The sequence below is a fragment of the Copadichromis virginalis genome, linkage group LG1 (genome assembly GCF_057382275.1).
Source record: "Copadichromis virginalis isolate Kocher_CV1m ecotype Utaka linkage group LG1, C_Virginalis_male_GT1.1, whole genome shotgun sequence".
In the NCBI taxonomy this organism is placed as follows: Eukaryota; Metazoa; Chordata; class Actinopteri; order Cichliformes; family Cichlidae; genus Copadichromis; species Copadichromis virginalis.
Window position 1 is genome coordinate 42,021,681 of NC_140618.1, and position 19,927 is coordinate 42,041,607.

Here is a 19,927-nt window from a genome sequence, read left to right on the forward strand (position 1 = left end):
AAATAAATATGAAAAATTAAAAAGGGTAAATATAAATAAATAAATAAATTAAAAAAAAAAAAAAAAAAAATATATATATATATATATATATATACAATAATGGGCGACCGTGGCTCAGGGGGTTGGGAATCGCATCTGTAACCGGAAGGTCGCCGGTTCGATCCCTGGGCTCTCTGTCCTGGTCGTTGTGTCCTTGGGCGAGACGCTTCACCTACCGCCTACTGGTGTTGGCCAGAGGGGCCGATGGCGCGATATGGCAGCCTCGCTTCTGTCAGTCTGCCCCAGGGCAGCTGTGGCTACAACTGTAGCTGCCTCCACCAGTGAATGAATAGTGGCATTGTAAAGCGCTTTGGGTGCCTAGAAAAGCGCTATATAAATCCAATCCATTATAACTGCAGCTGTACAAGTATTAACTCTCACTAACCTTTCATAGCAGACGCAACGGACCTGGGCTGCCTCAGACTTGAACATGGTCTCAGAACGAAGGACATCGTTGTCATATCTCTTATAAACATTAGATGGCAGTGTTTTTTTCCACGGACGTTATCTGCTCTCAGAAGCAAAACGAAATAGGAGAACTTCCGGTCTCTATCCACTCTCCAAAAATGGCGGATGTTTGTGGTCAAGTGTTATTGGGATCAGGGCTTACTGTGCTCTCCCATCCTTTGATGTACATTAAAGTCCTGATCCAGGTAAGACGGGAGAGTTTGGACAGATTCTGTTTCCTTCCCGGGCCTGATTCAGACACTCTGTACTTATCGTTGTAAATACTGTAACTCTCGCTAGTATCTTACTAGAAGAGGAAATTGTCATTCATTTTCACAGTGTATTGCCTCGTTTACCAGTAGATTAGTAGGTTTGTAGCACACACAGAGTCATTAATAAGTCTTGATAACTATTTATTTGAGAATATAGCAGGAACTGTCCCAGTAATAGGATCAGTCACATGGTTGTCCCGTCTGTTGTCCCTGTGACCTTCTGCTTCCTCGTTGCTGTGCAATAGGCGGAATCCGTGTGTTAATCGAAAGTTAATAATTAACTGCAATGTTACCCTGCTTCATTTCTATTCTGTGCGCAGACTGAATAAAAACAATCTGTACACAGTTCATACATGGCTTATTTTCCAAGAAAGCCAGCGGCGTTAAGTTGTTGAACTGCTAGAGATCACCGCCAGTTAGCTGCCAGCTGATTAGCTCCAACGTAGTGTTTTACACTGATGTCTTCAACACACCGTGTATATTCACAAGTTTGTCATCGGGAGAGATGTATGCTGTTTGCTTCTCAGTTACGAATACTGCTAGCTCGATGCCTCCTGAAAAACATGAAAATAACGAGCACCAGCAGAGCTCCGGGGACGTTTGCTTAAAACCAGAAATAGCTGCATGTTGATCTTAATGACAGAATGAGTCATACGGAGCGACAGTTTTACTAGATGCTAACAGTTGTCTGCCTTGTGTATACCGTGTCCATATTTGTGGCAGTCGGCTAATCATCAACTGTGTGCTAAATATATGAATGCAGCACAGCGCACACACTGGTGCCCTGTCAAACTTATGTGATCTCAGGAAACATAGTTTTGTAAAAGAAAAATAACCAAATAAGTGAATCAAAAGTCAACATCATCAGTAAAAAAATAAAGATTTGTCTGTCTGTCTTCTTGCTATAAAGCATGTGATGTGTTCTGTCTGTCTCCATGGTCACACACAGTCCTTCCTGGCTCTGTGCAAATAATCCAAGTCTGTATGTATTGGTAAAAGGCACCAGAGCAGATATCAAGCTCAGGGCTGTGCGCTATGACCATAATCTCATATCACGGTCTAAGATATTTACCGTTCTGACAACGATATAAATCACAAAAATTTAACATTTTTCTGTAAATTCTGTGAACCTCGGGCAACTCGACTTGCTTTTAGTGTTTCCAGGTGTTTTTGGTGTTTTGCTGTATTTCTCTAGGATACATAAAGTCAATGCTTGCCCCCTCCTATGGTACCCTCTCATTGTTTTTGGTGTTGTGTGTGTTATCAGGTAGGACATGAGCCACTCCGTCCCACCCTGGGTAGGAATTTATTTGGAAGACAAGTCTACCAGCTACCTGGACTGTTTGCTTATGGCAAGTTTGATTCTTGATATTTTTATAAATGGAGTTGGTAATAGTATTACTGTGCTTTGAACGATTGTATGTGGATATTTACCTTTGTAGTTTTACCACTATTTACACTGTGTCCTGCTCTGGACTAAATGTTTCAGCAAAACACATCATTAAGATTGATGGAAGAGCTGGTCTTTTCAAAGGACTTGGTCCGAGGCTTTGTGCAGGCACCATTGGCACACTCGTACACAGCAAAGTTGTACAGGTAAGCTGAATAGATGGGTTTGCCACAGAAAGATGTGATCAAACAGCCAGTTTCTGTCCAGTCTTTTCTTTGAATGTTTTTAGGTGGTCATTTATTTCAATCATTTGTGATGCATACTAATGGCCTTCATAAATGAGCTATGTGCTGGGACTCAGTTTCTTGCCATCTGTGTTGTAAGTGTAACTGAAACTGTTCATTCTGGCAGCTTGATAACCTCTATCCTCTTCCAGAAATGTCAAGAACAAGGCACCCCACAGGTAAGTTTTTGTTTCTGATCTTGTTTGTAGTCACAGTATGATAAGTTCACTGACTCCCCGTAAAATGCAGCAGTTTGGCCCCTTCATCCTTTTCCTGTGCAGCAGCACTTCCTGCATTTCTATGTTAAAATCTGTTGTTCTTTCACTTCTGAGAACTTTAACAGACAATGTGCACTGTATTGCCTGCATCACTTATAGCAGAGCATCTAATACTGTTTTCAGGTTATTTTTGAAAATAAATGTGGTAGAAAAATTTGTAAAATATAGTAAATTTAATAATCGATTGATTATTCCATTGATTAATCGAGTAATCAGATAAGAAATCCTTTTGCCGTATTAATGAGCAATCTGTCAAAAAGACACCACTAAACAAAAACTAAACCCTTTGATTGTATTTACATGTCATATGGTTTTGTTGTTGTTGTTTTTTTAAATAATGCGTTTTCACAAATGCAAAAATATATAAATAATCGATATAAATAATAATAAAGTACAGTGAAAGTCAAATAAAATAAGATATATACGCAATCTAAACTAACGCGTAAAATATTTCCCATAACTGTCATTCTGAAGGCTAACTGACATTAATAAGAAGTTTTTATATTGCTGAAAACAGGCCTTATGATGCTGCAGACATTAATTAATATTAATAATAACTAAGTGTCCAACCTAACAACCAGCAGGTCGGTGGTTCAGAGTTTACTGGCCGATACACATTTTTATTGGCTTGTGAAAAAAGCTTTTATTTTTATTTTTTAAATATGAATGTAATTTAATGAATGCACTATTCAACCGGGCTCGCAAAATCGCCCGTCCGGCTGTCATATAGCATGACGGGCGGGGCTGAGATAGATTTTGGTCCCCCACCGGAGATATCGCTAGCCCCGGGACGTTAATATACCGTGCTACACCCCATGGTTCACCTCTGTTTACTGAAAGTATCGTTTCCATGTAAAAATAGGACAGCTGCCATCAGCCTTCAGCAACATGTATCATTTAACCAGTTTGTTTAAACTTTTCTATTTTAAAGGTTTGCTGTCTGTACGAAGGGCAGGTAAAGAGCAGACTGGAAGCTGGAAGCATTACATTTAACTGGTCGTTTCTGCCAGGCTTCCGCATCTTTTTCAGTCTTAATTCCATATTAGTAGTCACTTGATCAAAAGTTTGTCATATACATACAAATATTTGTGACTATTAAGTATGGTTAACGTAAGTTGAACGTGACATGGAACAAATGTGAATGCAGAAAGTCACATTCACATGTTAACATGACAGTTATGCAATAAAAGATCAAAAGCCTTGATGTTGTATGTACAACCTGAATGCCATCGTAGACCAGGTGCCTGCAGTTCTATGAGAAGTGATTGACTCAGTGCCAGCTCATGGCAGTGTTTGACTGTCCAAGGATGCAACATAACCACCCTGAAATAGCACCTAACCACTGATAGCCAGAACGCCCAGAGTTGGCATATCACTGCTCACTTTTAGATCTTGATGCTGTTGGGACTTTCTCTCTGAAATGTCCCTCAGTCTTCCTCCGATATTCTGCTTTTGCCTCTGATATCTTTCTTGATATCTTTCTTTAGGTTGGATTTGGCACAGGGGTGGCTGTAGCTCAGGTAGCTCAGGTGGTAGAGCAGGTCACCTACTAATTTGAAGGTTGGTGGTTCGATCCCTGTGTGCTCCAGTCTGCATGCCAAATGTCAGTGGGCAAGATACTAACCTCAAGTTGCTCTCTGATGCATCCAAAGGAGTTTGAATGTTAGAAAGCACTTATGTAGGAAGAGAATACATAATGTATAATTATCTATCTGTCTATATTTAATGTAATTCCTTCTCTTCTAAACATAAGGGCAGTGTTACGGTCTCTCATAAACGGACATCCCTGGTCATCCATAGTCTCTTCTGATAACATCTGCCTCCTTTGTCCATCGTTGTTCTGTGCAGTTGTGGATGTAAAACAGGGCAGTGGGTGTGTAGGCTTCTATGTCCTACAAGGCAGCATGGGAGACGAGACTACAGCCGACCCCCTCCACTAAGTGATGGGATTGATCAGTGGGGGCCAGAAGGAAACAAATTAATCCAGTTGGTATTTTGAAGAAGCAGAAATGCACTATGGATATGCACATCCCATATACTAGGAGTCTATGGGATGTGCATATCTAGTTCATTTATGTCCCCAATGATGCACAGCTGGGGTTAGGTTGGAATACAGCAGCTGAACTATGTGGATAAGTCCTCACATGTCCTTTCCAAGAACCTCTGAACAGGCACATAGGCATGCATATACAGTACCAGTGAAAGGTTTGGACACACCTCCTCATTTAATGGTTTCTCTTTATTTTCACTACTCTCTACGTTGTAGATACATACTGAAGACATCAAATCTATGAAGCAAGATATATGGAATTATATAGCAAGAAAAATCCATAAATCACTAAATGTTTCTTGTTTTTTTTATGCTTTCCCAATCAAAAGTCTGACCACTTGATGGCGCCTACAATATTTTTCATGGTTGGGTCTTAAAAAGGTTTCAAGTAGAGCTTCAACATGCAACAAGAGGAAATGGGAGTAAGACAAAACAACATTTTGAGCATGCAATTTATTGACAACAGCACTGAAACTGAAACAAGCTGTTTTACAGCTGATCAAAGGTTTAGGTCCACATGCCTTTAAAAGGCCAAATCTAAGCAAAAATAAGATAAGATAACCTTTATTAGTCCCACACGTGGGAAATTTGTTTTGTCACAGCAGGAAGTGGACAGTGCAAAAGTTATGAGGCAAAAATTAGAATACATGGATCATATGGATCGCTGTCAGGCAGTCACACTGTTATAATGTTCTGATGGCAAAAATGTTTTCCTCTTTTGAACGAGATCAGGTTGCTGAACTGCATAAGCAGGGTGTCTCACAGCACGCCATCGCTGCTGAGGTCAAGTCAAGGTTGAATTCAGAGTATTGATGTGTAAATAATTACATTTGAAAAAGGGGGTAGGAACAGGAAAAGTATAAACTTCATCCTACTCCTTTTCAAACACACACGTTCTGCAGACAGAAATATATATGAAAACTTGATGTTTTTAAGTTCTTTTCTCTTTGTTATTTCAGTTAAATTTGCATGTTCAAAATAAAATTCTGTCAGAAAAACAAGCAAAACAAATTTACAATAAAACGTTTGAGGCAGAGCAGAGTCGCTGCGTTGATGTGTGCTGCCTTCAACAAATGCTGCAATGAACTGAATAACTCAAGTAACTCGATTATTTCAAAAATATCCTTGTTGAAAATTCTTTGTCTTGATACTTTGTTTGTGACCCGCTCGTATTCATCACCATGTAAACGTGAGCAGTCCACCCACATCTCTGACGACAAATAGACCTGCCATAGAATCGTATTCAGGAATATAAAGCACAACAACATTAAGCCCATGCAGACCCCAGCTTTTAAACAGACTGATAACACCAGCAGAAGTGACAGTGAAGCTGCCCACACACACATACACACTGCGACGAGTCGTTACTCGCTAAAGAAAGAACGTAACTGCCAGCCAGTGACGCCTACGAGAAGCAGAGGTGAATCTAAAGGGGGGTGTGGGGTGCACTGTATTTATTTGTAAGGCTTGTGTAACATTTTTCAGATACAAAGTGAAATAACATTATATGATATTAATAAAATTGTGTTAATATTCAAAAATATAAACATTGGTATGTACCTGGGCCAGTAAAACTCTAACCTGTTAGGCTGGAACCTTAATTATTATTATTAATAAGAATAAAACTGCACTTTAGGAACTGTTGCATCAAAGCCAAGGCAAGCTTCAGAATAGGCTTGCTTTTCATTATTGCAGCCACCCTGCACTCCTTTAAAGGCTCGCAGGTGCATAACTGACTGATTTGCACTTAAACAGGCAAAGACACGAAGCACATACGCATGAACAAACACCAAACCTCGATCAGGAGATGCAATGCTGTTACAACTCTTTTGCATGCTACGAGTTTAAGAGACCCCCGCCCTAGTAACACAGTAAAGGGTCTAATAAAGGGAGTAAAGGGAATATTATTTATTACCTCTGTTTAACTTACATGCACACCTTATTTTACGATTACTGTACTTGAGATTTTTTTTCAATTTTTGCACTTAGGAAAGTGTTTTCTTCAAAAACGTTAATTTTATTATGACATAAATTCAATGACTGGGTTCAGGGCTTGTTTTGTTTGTTTTGGCAGATTTTGTAATGGAAACCGATGCACGGTTCATTTTTCAAAGACCTGTGTTTTGTTTTTTCATCTTTGGAGTAATCGGTTAAACACATTATTACTAAAATAATCTCCAGATGCAGCGCTACTTTTAACATGCTGGCCTTGGCCCACACTGACCCCACTTAACAAATGAATTGTGTGTTGCTCCTCATCGCTCTCCTCAGGCCATCTGTACACGATTTCTTAATAAGGGTATAAAGTGTCAAAATAATTTTCAGGATGGTGACGCTGAGGTTTCTCTGATTTCCAGATACTGGGAGGGCAGCAGAAGGATAAAGAGAGCTCTCTACAGCAGGTTGTCAACGAGGTAAGACCTATGCAATCCCAAAGCTAAATCACAACACTACACAGCCACACTTGACTTCAGTCAAGTCTGGTCTAAGCACTTTACCTAATAAGGGCAAACAAAATACTGTTATTAAGGAAAAAGAGATAAAGTAAGTATTTTAGTAATACTTTAAGAAACTGAGCACACAGTTAGTCAACACAGTATAATGTAAGACTGGTTATATTTAATTAATAAGCGTAAAGAATACTTCATTTGGCTAAAAGCAGAAGAACTGGGAGCAGCAGAAGCCCAAGGTGTAATTATCAATAGTGAAAAACAGCTGCAGTTACAGTGTGCACATAAAGGCTTGCACATACAGTTTGTCTTAGTCAAGTGTGTTAATGAATGTCTGATACAGACTGATCGTTGTGGCCCTGCCTGTGCTTTGTCAGCCTAACCACAGTGGAAAATGTCTGTAGTGATGGATGTGGGAACAAAGCTCCAGTTTCAAAGATGTTGACAAAATCTCATCAACCTCGTGTGTTGCCTCAGCAACAACTGGAACTGTGGCATCTCCATCCTTCAGTGGAGGCTTGTTTTGAAAAATGCAGCATTTTATTTACAGCTCAAATACAACTCAGGCAATAACAATGTTAATTATACACAGAATGGACACAACTTCAACGTAAAACACTTGAAGTTGCACACACTAAATGCTGCTAGTCTGATGTTAACCAGAGTTAGCTTGCTAACGCTTTCATACTCGCCACTGAGCAGAATGAAGTTCTGAAGATTACCCAATGCATCACAATCAGTTCCAACAAATATGCTTCGGTGACACAACATTGTACAAATGTGAAAACACGTGTTGCAAGTCGCGTGATCAAGGTCAAGTATTAGCCTGAGCTCACTGCTGATTGGTTGTTACCATATTTGTTTCAAACCAAATGATGTGTCGATTATTTACATCAGGAAATATCTTTAAAAAATGATTTCTGCTTTCCTTTTCTAGCTGCGACCACAACAACAAAGGATCACTACAAGTGTACTTTGAAGCTAAATCGTATTGTATTTGAAAACAAAGGCTTTAGACTAAACTGAAAATATAGGTTTCACATAATACAGTTAAGTTGCAATTGAGTACAGATGATATTACATGGAAACTGTTAGTCATGATAATAACAAGCTGCACTTACAGTACTATTGTTATAGTGCTGTTGATGCATTAATAGTACAATTCATCAATACTTGAACTTTAGTGACTTGTTGTGTGTTTTCAACAGACAACCAGGGAGATGGTTGCCCGCTCCTGTGCCACCATCGTCACACATCCCTTCCATGGTACAGCGTGGTTCAGCACAGTATAATGCCTGCATACCTTTAGGAAGTCTGAAATGTTTCTCTTGACTTGTTTTTCAGTGATCACTTTGCGATGTATGGTGCAGTTCATTGGAAGAGAAACCAAATATAGGTAATTTCAGTATTTTAGTTGTGACACTAAATGAGAAGAGCCATGAGATTTATTAAGCGTTTACAAAATTGTGTTCTCAGTGGGGTGTTTGATTCCATCATCACAGTCTACAGAGAAGAAGGCATTCTGGGCTTCTTTGCGTAAGTGTGACACTATTAGTCTTTAGGACAACAGACACTTGTGTTGGACATTAAGTGGATGACTTGGGCAATAAGAGAAAAAGATTGTTGCAGAAGTAGAAACTAAAGAAGCTTCCTTCAGTGTGTCGTCAAAGAGGGAGTTGCCGAAACTGTTTTATTAGTAATTTAGTAATATTATTATCTCCTTTTTTTTAATCACAATGACAGAAAAATCTAAATCTTGTCTTGCTGGCAATAAATTGTTATTTTTGGTAGTAAAATGTTTGTGATTGTATCTCCATATACACCTCTGTCTCTCTCAGCCATGATTCGGGATGCCAGGGGAAGTGCTATGTGAATAACATTATGCTGTACATTGTTCTTTGTCCTGTAGATGATGATTTTCATTTCTTTTACACATTTCAGTAGTGTATGTATGACAAACTGAAAAGTTATATATATTCTCGTTTTTCAGGTTTTAGTCACAGTTCTTTTCGGACGTCTGTACACACAGAATTCCCCAATAACACAAATTGACTTTCACATTTGTTGCTTTTTAAAGCTCTAGTCTGGAGTATTTTAGGTTGTCTGAAAATGCAGTGAAAAGAGCTTTTTCCACATTAAGGCACCTGGCACATGCATGGATTGCTTAGATGACAGTTAATACTGATTTTCCCTCCTCTTAGTAAATCCAGTAATAACTCGCCCACAGTACTGTCAACGTTCTGTAGTGTAGATGTCGACAGTCTTTAGGGACTTGTAGACGTGTGAACCTGGTTGAGTTGAAGGAGCAAACCACGCCAAGCTTACTTTCAATAACTAGAACCAAACAGGTTCAGTTTTCATGTCCTGAATAAAATAAAATTAGACAAAAATAGACGACATTGCTGTAGAAGGTGAGATTTCCAGTAGGTATGCACTCTTATGCCGGGCAGGTGCAGACTGAAAATGACATATTTCAGATGTGAATCCCTATTTTTGAATTCTTATTATTGTTTGGTAGTTGGAATGTGTTGAGTAGATCTGACGTTGCACAATAATATTATTAATAATAACCGTGTGATTTAGAAATTTGCTGTCAGAGAGACGAGTCAGTGTTTGGGGAAGCTGGTTTGGCCACATGTTGAGTTATTCCTTTCAGATACATCCTGTCCGGTCTGTCACAGACATGCTGAGAGCTTGTGTCGTCCTTGACAGCTTTGTTAATCAGTATCCTGTAGCTTCAGCTGTTGCCTCTGTGTCTGTCGCTGCCTGCCTGGACAACCTCGAAACTGTTTACAGCCATATTTTTTGCATGGTTTTGATGGTCAGTGTAATGGCTGTATTTATTTCTTAAAAGTTCTCTCTTTCTCTTATGTTGAAAATACTGCGACAGCATTGCTGTTAGCAACACACCCAGGGTGTGGTTCTGCCGTCCGCGTGTTTATTTTCCACAAACCTTTTCACAATAAAAATAAATGTGAAATAATGAAAATATACATCATCCTCCAACATCAAGTTTTAGAATATGCATCAAACAAATTCCTGTTTTTTCTTTGAGGTAATTATAAATGGTGCTATAGTCCCCGTGTGGATGCAGGCACAGAGAACAACCATGGCCAGTAAAACTGAGGCAGAAGCAGGCGGCTCAAACAGACCAGTCAAAACAAACTGAGGACCTTATTCCTAGACGAGGGGCTCCCTCTGTAGCATGGACAGGGTCTGGCTATGAAATAATTTGCATAGTACGGTTTTCTGGTCCGTCTGACATGGACCAGAAAACTCTTCTACCACCTACGCAAGAATCACATGAAGGAGTACGGAGCGAGTTCATGGATGAAAAACAACAAAGATCCATCAGGTGCTCCATCAGACCTTTGCTTGCCTTCTAGCTGGTGTTCGGCACTGCAGTGAATCTTGCACCAAGTCTCAGGAGAACTTGGTTCACGGGCAATTCTCTCTTTCTTCTTTCTTCATTGATCATAATAAAAAAACAAAACCGTTTGCATATTAACGTCTTGAGATGAAAGATCGCCGTTATGATCAGACAATTGGCATTCAGACTTTAACCATACATTTATATAGTGGTTTATTCTATAGCCTTTTTTTGTTTTTTTAATCTGAAAAAATATTGTTCTCATAAATATACATAAATTACTTGTATGTAAGTGCATCTTCCAACAATTGTTGCATTGATGCACCTTGAGCCTCATTTCCTGAAGTCGGGGCTCCCAACATATGCACTGAAATGCTCATTCATTCTTGATATTGTTGCAGTTACTTATTAGCAGATCATCAGTTGTCACAGTGCTAGAACTTGAAATCCAATTGAATCAAAACAGATCCCCTGGAAAATACTGGATCCCATATTTGATACAATATGAAATATTTCCTGTTATTCAGATTTGATCCTTGCTGGCTGCTTAAATCCTTCCTAAAGTGTTCTGGACATTAACTACTTCATCTGTTCAGTAAGTGGGAGAGTTGTGTGACTTCCTGTTTGCAGCGGTGCTGTGTGAGGTTGTGTAGCAGCTGAAGGAGTCAAAGGCAGCACTGGATAAAGTTTCACAGGACTATTCAGCTCAGTATTGATTTGTATTACATGAATCTATCGACTATTCTATCGATTAATTGGCTAAGAAATATTTTTGTCTTATCAACGAGCGATAGTAAATGATCAAGCACAGGTTTCACAGTGAATTTCTCGTTGGTTTTCATTTTAGAAACTGCAGTGTTTTTGTTTCATCTGTAATCGGTTTCAGTGGCTCCTTTAAAGGCTGATGTGGTGAAGCAAACATTAGCATTCTGAAGTTTGCCTTGTGCTTTGACGTAAAGTTATTGTGCTGCTGAAAACAAGATTTTATGATTAATTAATATTAACGATAATTGGGTGTACGACCTAACAACCTTCAGGTCAGTGGCTCTGAGTTTACTGGCTTGTGAAAGACGCTTTAATTTTACATAATGCCACCTGTACTCGCTTTCATTTAAAATAGGAAGGTTGGTGTCAACATTCAGAAAGTTGTACAACTGAAACTAAGCTAACAGTTCATCTGCGTGTTTTTGTGCAACTTCTGGAGGCTACAGTCGATTTTTCGCTGTGTGAAACAAACGGCGCTGAATGAAGCAGCTACACGTATTCTTTGTTTTTATCACGTCAGAGTTTGCTGATCAGGACTCTGATTACACAAACAACGCTGCTTTTTTGAATATGTGAAACCCGTTCTCTTCAGCTGAGCTCTTTGCTCCTCGCAGTGTGTAAAACAGACTCCAGCTCTTTGTTAGACTGTGCCAGCGTCGTCATCATCACTGCTGCTGCTGTGGTATCAGTGTGTGTCGGGCATTATTCACACACTGCTAATCAATACGTTTGTATTGAGTCTGTTTTTAGTTGTAAATGTGGCTGAAATGCTCGTGTTCGAGTTTCCATGGTAACAGTGGCGCTGCAGAGGGGTCCCTTAACGACGCATCGAAGCAAAGAACTTTTTGTAGTCGAATTATTCGAAATACTCAGTGAATTGTTGCAGCACCATATCTGAGTATCTCTTGTTTTTCTTCAGGCCAAAGAGTGAGTTAAGCTAACATCATTGCAGCCAGTGTTAGGCTTCAGTCTCCAAACAACCCAGTGTTTGATCATAGTATCTCTACTTTTTCTCTTTTATCTAAGGCGTGTGTATCTTTATTTGTTTGTGTTTCCTTTTTCCTAGTGGTTTGATTCCTCGCCTGCTGGGTGATGTCCTTTCTCTGTGGATTTGTAACCTGCTGGCTCACCTCATCAATACATATGCCATTGATGACTCGGTATACTATGTCCTCCAGTTAGGGGCTTCTGTAATCTAAATACCTTTTTCCTAAATACCTGAAATTCAAGTTTGTGCATGCAAAAACGCAACAGCCATCTTTTGTTTGTTAGATTTTTTTCATTGTATGTTTAGGTAACTACTTTTTTGTATCGCACTGACATAGATCTTGAGGGTTTTTGTCAAGCAGTCTTAAATTGAGGCTCTAACACAGACTAATAGTGACTCTTCTTCTGAACAGATGAGTCACACAGGAGAAATCAAGAACTGCTCTCAGGCGATGACAGGGGTGAGTGTAACAGACAGTGTCAGTGCAGCTGTTTGTGGCTCAGTCTCATGCTGTTCATGCTCTTTCTTGCAGTTCTTTGCCAGCATGCTCACCTATCCTTTTGTTTTGGTGTCAAACATAATGGCTGTCAATAACTGTGGGTAAGTTAGCTCGTCATGTTCTGCTGTCAAACTTGCTAAATTCAAGCAGACTCATATTATAACTTTCTCATTAGGCTTGCTGGAGGCAGAGATCCCTATGCGTCAGTATATCCCACCTGGGTGGACTGCTGGATGCATCTTAGCAGAGAGGCAAGTATATAACTAATCCAGCTCCTTTCAAACATTTGCTCAGTAGTAACGATTCACAAAGATGGGTTGAACCAAACAGGCTGGCAACCTTCTCAGCTGCTGTGCATACACCACTGTACTTTCTGTGTCAACGAGGCACCGAAAGTTTGGTTCATCCTGATGGGCTTTGAGGTAAAGGTCATTTTGCAGTGTTACAATTTCCACCCGTCCAGCATCCAAGCTGAGCATCGCACTGAGCAATGCACGTTGTTTCCACGTTCATGAAAGGTTTGGAAATGAACATCACACTTGGCTTAAACTGATCAAGGTCCCAAAACCTGTTCTCAAAGTCTTGTCCAAGCCTGTTTATGACTTAAGAGTACTTTTCTGCAACTTTGTCAAAAGTCTCAGATGCAGAAGCATTATCTTTTCAGCACAGAGAGGAAGTGGAGCACCTTTTTTCTCTGTAAATGCACAGAGAAAAATGTCCCTCTGGGCTTTAAATGCATTTAAAGCACTTATGTCAGCAACAGTCTTACCTTTGCCTTGCAGCTTTCAGTTTCCCAGTAATGTCCTTTAAAATGAAAGGTCAAGTGTCCACTCGGTGTACCCCAGCATAAAGTTTAGGAACTCCGTGTCACCTTTTCAGTGAGGGATGAATCCTGTATGTTGGCTGATCATAGCAGGGGCCCTGTCGGTGGTCACTGATACCAGCTTTTCCACCGGTACCTTTTTCTTCACAGCGTTATAGATGTCAACTCCTCATAGACCTCATAGTTGTCTTTGGTGACAGTAGTGTCAGAAGTTCTTCTTTTGTGGAGAAATCGTCAAATACCATCCAGATGAAGACCATCAGCTGTGCTGCTGCTGTCCACAGACTGTTACACTGGATGCTAAACCACCTGCACTTTGCCTGATCCCAGTCCAGCTGATCAGCCAAGTTCCCGGACATAGCCGACACTCTTCTAACTATTGTAGTTGCCCCCAGTTGGACATTGGAGAGAATGGAGATTACATCAGTTCCATATTTCTCCTCTTTAAGCACAGTCTTTGCAATTATCATGATTGCTTCTTTGAAAACCTTCTCGTCTAAAAATGCCTTCTTTTTCTTAATTAAGAAATGTGTAGCTCTAAATGAGGCTTTTTGGGAGTTTTTCACAGTTCTCATGAAAAAAGACTGCTGTTTGCTCAAACCTGCCTTTAACTCGCGGGCTGTTTCTGCCCATCGGGTAGTTAGCATGGCAGCTTGTGTGACACGTTCAGAAACGTCTCTCCACATTGTGCCGCTTTGCCGTTGCCACATGAATCGTTCACAGTAGTGAAAACTCTTCCTGTAATTCACTGTGAAATTGATGTTTTCTTTTTCTTTCTTCCTTCTTCTTTACACTTTTTTTTACTTATGTGTTTATACACCACCTGCATTTAATTATTACTAATTTCTGTCTCTTCCGAAACGTGTCTTTTGTCCTGTCTTCTTCCCCTCACCCCAACCAACAGATGGCTGCCACTCCCTGAGCCTGGTTCTGCCAGAGCATATTTATATATGTATAAATATCTGAGTTCAGTTGAATTCAATAGCACACTTTTTATTATCCTCTTGATGTTATGAAGTGTGCCTATTCAACAATGCACTTACTGGAATGGACCATGGTGCAGTATACACTAGAGATGGACCGATCCGATATTACGTATCGGTATCGGTCCGATACTGACCTAAATTACTGGATCGGATATCGGAGAAAAATAAAAAATGTAATCCGATCCATTAAATATCACGAAAGCACCTCACAAAACTTGCAACACGCCGTAACTCACCTCAGAACGTTAGCACGTCGGAGCAGTATGCATCACGTGATAGAGCGGCTGTGGCATGCGGGACCTGTCGGTGGTCTGGATAGCATTTGGAGCTTCGCTAGCAACCCGGCATTTCATCTCCGACAAAGTTATCCCCGAGAGAAGTAAAGCAAGTGTGTAAGTCCATCTCTGAATGTTTGTAAAGCATTCCTGCGTTAAGCTTAACAAGCGATATATGGAGCGACTGCCTCTTCTTGCTGCTACTTCAATCATGAAACTGATCAGTGATCAGCTGATCGGCTTTTCTGTCGTGAGTCTCTCTGGTTTGTTTTTGGCCCACTTTGCACCAGAAAGAGGAAACCAGCGGCTGAACAACAGCAGCACGTTTAAGCTTGATAAGCTGTTGTTAGAATTTATTTAATATTACTTTCTACACCAGGATCTTTTTCTATGTAGCTGACGCTGGTAACTGTGCAGGGGCGGATCTAGCAAAGTTTAGCCAGGGGGGCCGATAGGGCATTAACAGGGAAAAGGGGGCACAAAGACATACTTTTCTTTCTTATTCTCATTTAAAATGTCTAGCTTTTAATAAATAATTATCTGACACCCAAAGTTTAAATTTGATGTAAAATGAATAGAAGTCAATTACTGTATATAGTGACTGTTAAGTCTAATATACAGTGGGGCAAAAAAGTATTTAGTCAGCCACTGATTGTGCAAGTTCCCCCACCTAAAATGATGACAGAGGTCAGTAATTTGCACCAGAGGTACACTTCAACTGTGAGAGACAGAATGTGAAAAAAAAATCCATGAATCCACATGGTAGGATTTGTAAAGAATTTATTGGTAAATCAGGGTGGAAAATAAGTATTTGGTCAATAACAAAAATACAACTCAATACTTTGTAACATAACCTTTGTTGGCAATAACAGAGGTCAAACGTTTACTATAGGTCTTTACCAGGTTTGCACACACAGTAGCTGGTATTTTGGCCCATTCCTCCATGCAGATCTTCTCGAGAGCAGTGATGTTTTGGGGCTGTCGCCGAGCAACACGGACTTTCAACTCCCGCCACAGATTTTCTATGGGGTTGAGGTCTGGAGACTGGCTAGGCCACTCCAGGACTTTCAAATGCTTCTTACGGAGCCACTCCTTTGTTGCCCGGGCGGTGTGTTTTGGATCATTGTCATGTTGGAAGACCCAGCCTCGTTTCATCTTCAAAGTTCTCACTGATGGAAGGAGGTTTTGGCTCAAAATCTCACGATACATGGCCCCATTCATTCTGTCCTTAACACGGATCAGTCGTCCTGTCCCCTTGGCAGAAAAACAGCCCCATAGCATGATGTTTCCACCCCCATGCTTCACAGTAGGTATGGTGTTCTTGGGATGCAACTCAGTATTCTTCTTCCTCCAAACACGACGAGTTGAGTTTATACCAAAAAGTTCTACTTTGGTTTCATCTGACCACATGACATTCTCCCAATCCTCTGCTGTATCATCCATGTGCTCTCTGGCAAACTTCAGACGGGCCTGGACATGCACTGGCTTCAGCAGCGGAACACGTCTGGCACTGCGGGATTTGATTCCCTGCCGTTGTAGTGTGTTACTGATGGTGACCTTTGTTACTTTGGTCCCAGCTCTCTGCAGGTCATTCACCAGGTCCCCCCGTGTGGTTCTGGGATCTTTGCTCACCGTTCTCATGCTCATTTTGACCCCACGGGATGAGATCTTGCGTGGAGCCCCAGATCGAGGGAGATTATCAGTGGTCTTGTATGTCTTCCATTTTCTGATGATTGCTCCCACAGTTGATTTTTTCACACCAAGCTGCTTGCCTATTGTAGATTCACTCTTCCCAGTCTGGTGCAGGTCTACAATACTTTTCCTGGTGTCCTTCCAAAGCTCTTTGGTCTTGGCCATGGCGGAGTTTGGAGTCTGACTGTTTGAGGCTGTGGACAGGTGTCTTTTATACAGATGATGAGTTCAAACAGGTGCCATTCATACAGGTAACGAGTGGGGGACAGAAAAGCTTCTTACAGAAGACGTTACAGGTCTGTGAGAGCCAGAGATTTTCCTTGTTTGAGGTGACCAAATACTTATTTTCCACCCTGATTTACCAATAAATTCTTTACAAATCCTACCATGTGGATTCATGGATTTTTTTTTTTCACATTCTGTCTCTCACAGTTGAAGTGTACCTCTGGTGCAAATTACTGACCTCTGTCATCCTTTTAGGTGGGGGAACTTGCACAATCGGTGGCTGACTAAATACTTTTTTGCCCCACTGTATATACCCTAGTAAGCTATAGTACTTTTTCCTTTAGGAAGGTACCATCTGTGCAGTCTGCAATTTTGTTGAAGAAAGATGTTGAATCTATTTAATATTTCTTGAAAAATAATTGATTTCTGTGCATTTTTTTTTCACACTGCATCAAATTAAGGTTGATTACGTCGATTAAGCATCATGAGGTGGAGCGTGAGGGGTGGTTCCCTATTTTTTATTTATTTATTTTTGTTGTTGCTGGGAGTTGGAACCCTATTAGTTAGGCTGCTTAATATTTATGCTAAGTACTCTTTAAAATACCAGAATAGGGAGGATGGTGTAGGTTTAAGTTTATTAGATTGATCAGTATTGCTGAACTATGAAACATTTTTTTTGCATACAGGTATAACAGAATAGCTTTAGTGTAGTTGTTGTTTTAAACTTGAGTATGAACTTATACAAAATGCAGCAAGATATTTTAAAAAACAGTTTTGTTGATTAAAAAACACTATATCGGATTCATATCGGTATCGGCAGATATCCAAATTTATGATATCGGTATCGGACATAAAAAAGTGGTATTGGTCCATCTCTAGTAGTTACCACTGTTGCCGCACAGCAACAAGGTCCTGAGTTCGGCTGCAGCATCTCACCCGGGCCTTTCTGTGCGGATCTGCATGGACGTCATTCAAACATTATACGGGCCACAAGAATTTGCACTTTTATTGACTAAAGCCATATTTTGATATGTTTTATGTTTTTTTTCCACAAGAGCAGTTTAAGTTTGATGAAAAATTAGATTTTTCATGGAATTTTCCCACCACTGCACGATCATGTGACCTGCTCTAAAAACAGTTTGGAAAATATGTCTTTTTTTCCCACCCAAACCTTTTGTCTACATGTATAATATATACTTTAAAATGTAGCTGTTGTTGCCCTCTTTCATCCAGTGTAATTCCTCTTGAGCTGGGATTTATGGTTCTCTCACAAATGCTATCAAAGCACAGACTCCTCCCTGTCCCTCTCCTATATGCATCCACTATTTTAAATTGGAGTCCTAACACTTTATCTCCCCACTAGGCCATTGTGGCTCAAGAGTTGGGAGTTCGCCTTGTAATTGGAAGGTTGCCGGTTCGAGCCCCGGCTTGGACAGTCTCGGTCGTTGTGTCCTTGGGCGAGACACTTCACCCGTTGCCTACTGGTGGTGGTCAGAGGGCCCGGTGGCGCCAGTGTCCGGCAGCCTCGCCTCTGTCAGTGCGCCCCAGGGTGGCTGTGGCTACAATGTAGCTGCCATCACCAGTGTGTGAATGTGTGTGTGAATGTGTGGATGACTGGATGTGTAAAGCGCTTTGGGGTCCTTAGGGACTAGTAAAGCCTTATACAAATACAGGCCATTTACCACTAACATGTAGTCTTTAAATAAAACCTACATAACAGTTAAGGATTAAAAATATTTTTTTTCTGCTCATTTGATGCCAGTTCCCTTCTTTGTCACACACAACAGATATTTTGCAAATGTTCTGTTTCTATTTGAGATTCTTGAATTTAGACATTTAAAACACATAATTTCACTCTTCAAGTAATTTCAAGAATAAAGGCTTTCAGATTTGTTTGTGGCCAAATTTTCTTTTGTCATTAGTCAACTTTTTAATGCACATTTAACTTCTACAACTACTTTCCAAGAAAGGTGAGAAAAACAGCACCTTTGTTCTGAAGTACTACCGACTGATTTGCAATCACGATGCCAGGGTAGTGAGTCAGTCACGTGACTGAAAACTATGGATTGTTTGATGACAACTGACCCAGCAGCATCACCCAGAATTTCTTCAGAAATGTTCTTTTCTAGTTCTGTCTTTCGGTCATGCATTATGTATGTTTTATTCTTGTACAGCACTTTGGTCAACGCTCCTGTTGTAATTAAATGTGCTATGTAAATAATTAAACTATGTGTAAACTGACTATTACTAACACTTCCTACCTCTTTTCATTACAGGGCAACATGAGCAGAGGCAACAGTTTATTTTTCCGAAAGCTTCCAGCAGGAAAGACATACGCAGTCGACCAGAAGAGATTTTTCTAAAGCTTCAGGAGCGCTGAAATGAACATAGTTGTGATAATAAAACAAAAATCCAATATTGCCTGATTTGGGAATTGGACAGTCAGCTTTTTGTATGCATTCGTTTGCCCTGAATTAGTTTTTTTTTCCTTAACAGCTTGCCAGCTTAGGAACTGAACAGTTTTAGTTAACTGCAGAAAGATTGTTTAAATGAAATGACAAAAATATTAAAGGGCAGAGCTGTAAGACAGTGACATGTTTTTAAAATATGAACTGCCTTTCTACTTCCTCATTTACAAAAACTAAAGCTGGCATAATGATTATGTGATTTTTTCCCTTCATGTTTTCTTTTTTGTTTTTTATGCATTTGGTAATGTCTAAGATTTGCCACGTTAATGATCATGTGGGATCTCTTTTCATCTGGTATTGTATTGATGTAATTATTCTGAAGGTGACCTCTGAGTGCATGTGTAAAGATAATTGGGGGTGAGGACAAGTGGTGGTGGTGTTTCTGAAGTATATACACTGAGACATGTGTAGAGCGGTCTGGGTGGACTCTGAAAAATGAAAGTACTTTAGCTCCTGATTGACCCAAATAAAAGGAAAAAATGTCTTTCCTGTAAAAGGTTTTTGGGAAGTATGTTATGTGAAGTGGTACAAGTGTACAGATGTTTCATTTTTAACATAGTGTGGCACTTATATGTGCAGAGCCATTGGCACATGCAGTTGAGAGGCAGTTGGGGGGGCACTGACTC

General features: G+C 40.2%; 1 protein-coding gene across 1 annotated transcript; it reads left to right on the forward strand.

Moving 5' to 3' along the window:
* The first annotated feature begins 566 nt into the window (after window positions 1-566).
* mtch2 (mitochondrial carrier homolog 2) lies at window positions 567-19,797 on the forward strand. The gene is made up of 13 exons (XM_085463681.1): window positions 567-692; window positions 2,026-2,110; window positions 2,248-2,354; window positions 2,585-2,611; window positions 7,118-7,174; window positions 8,419-8,476; window positions 8,555-8,606; window positions 8,687-8,746; window positions 12,412-12,505; window positions 12,746-12,793; window positions 12,866-12,933; window positions 13,008-13,083; window positions 19,110-19,797. Exons 1-13 carry the CDS (start codon window positions 606-608, stop codon window positions 19,194-19,196), a joined length of 906 nt encoding a protein of 301 aa, XP_085319807.1. The 5' UTR covers window positions 567-605; the 3' UTR covers window positions 19,197-19,797.
* The last annotated feature ends 130 nt before the right edge of the window (window positions 19,798-19,927 follow it).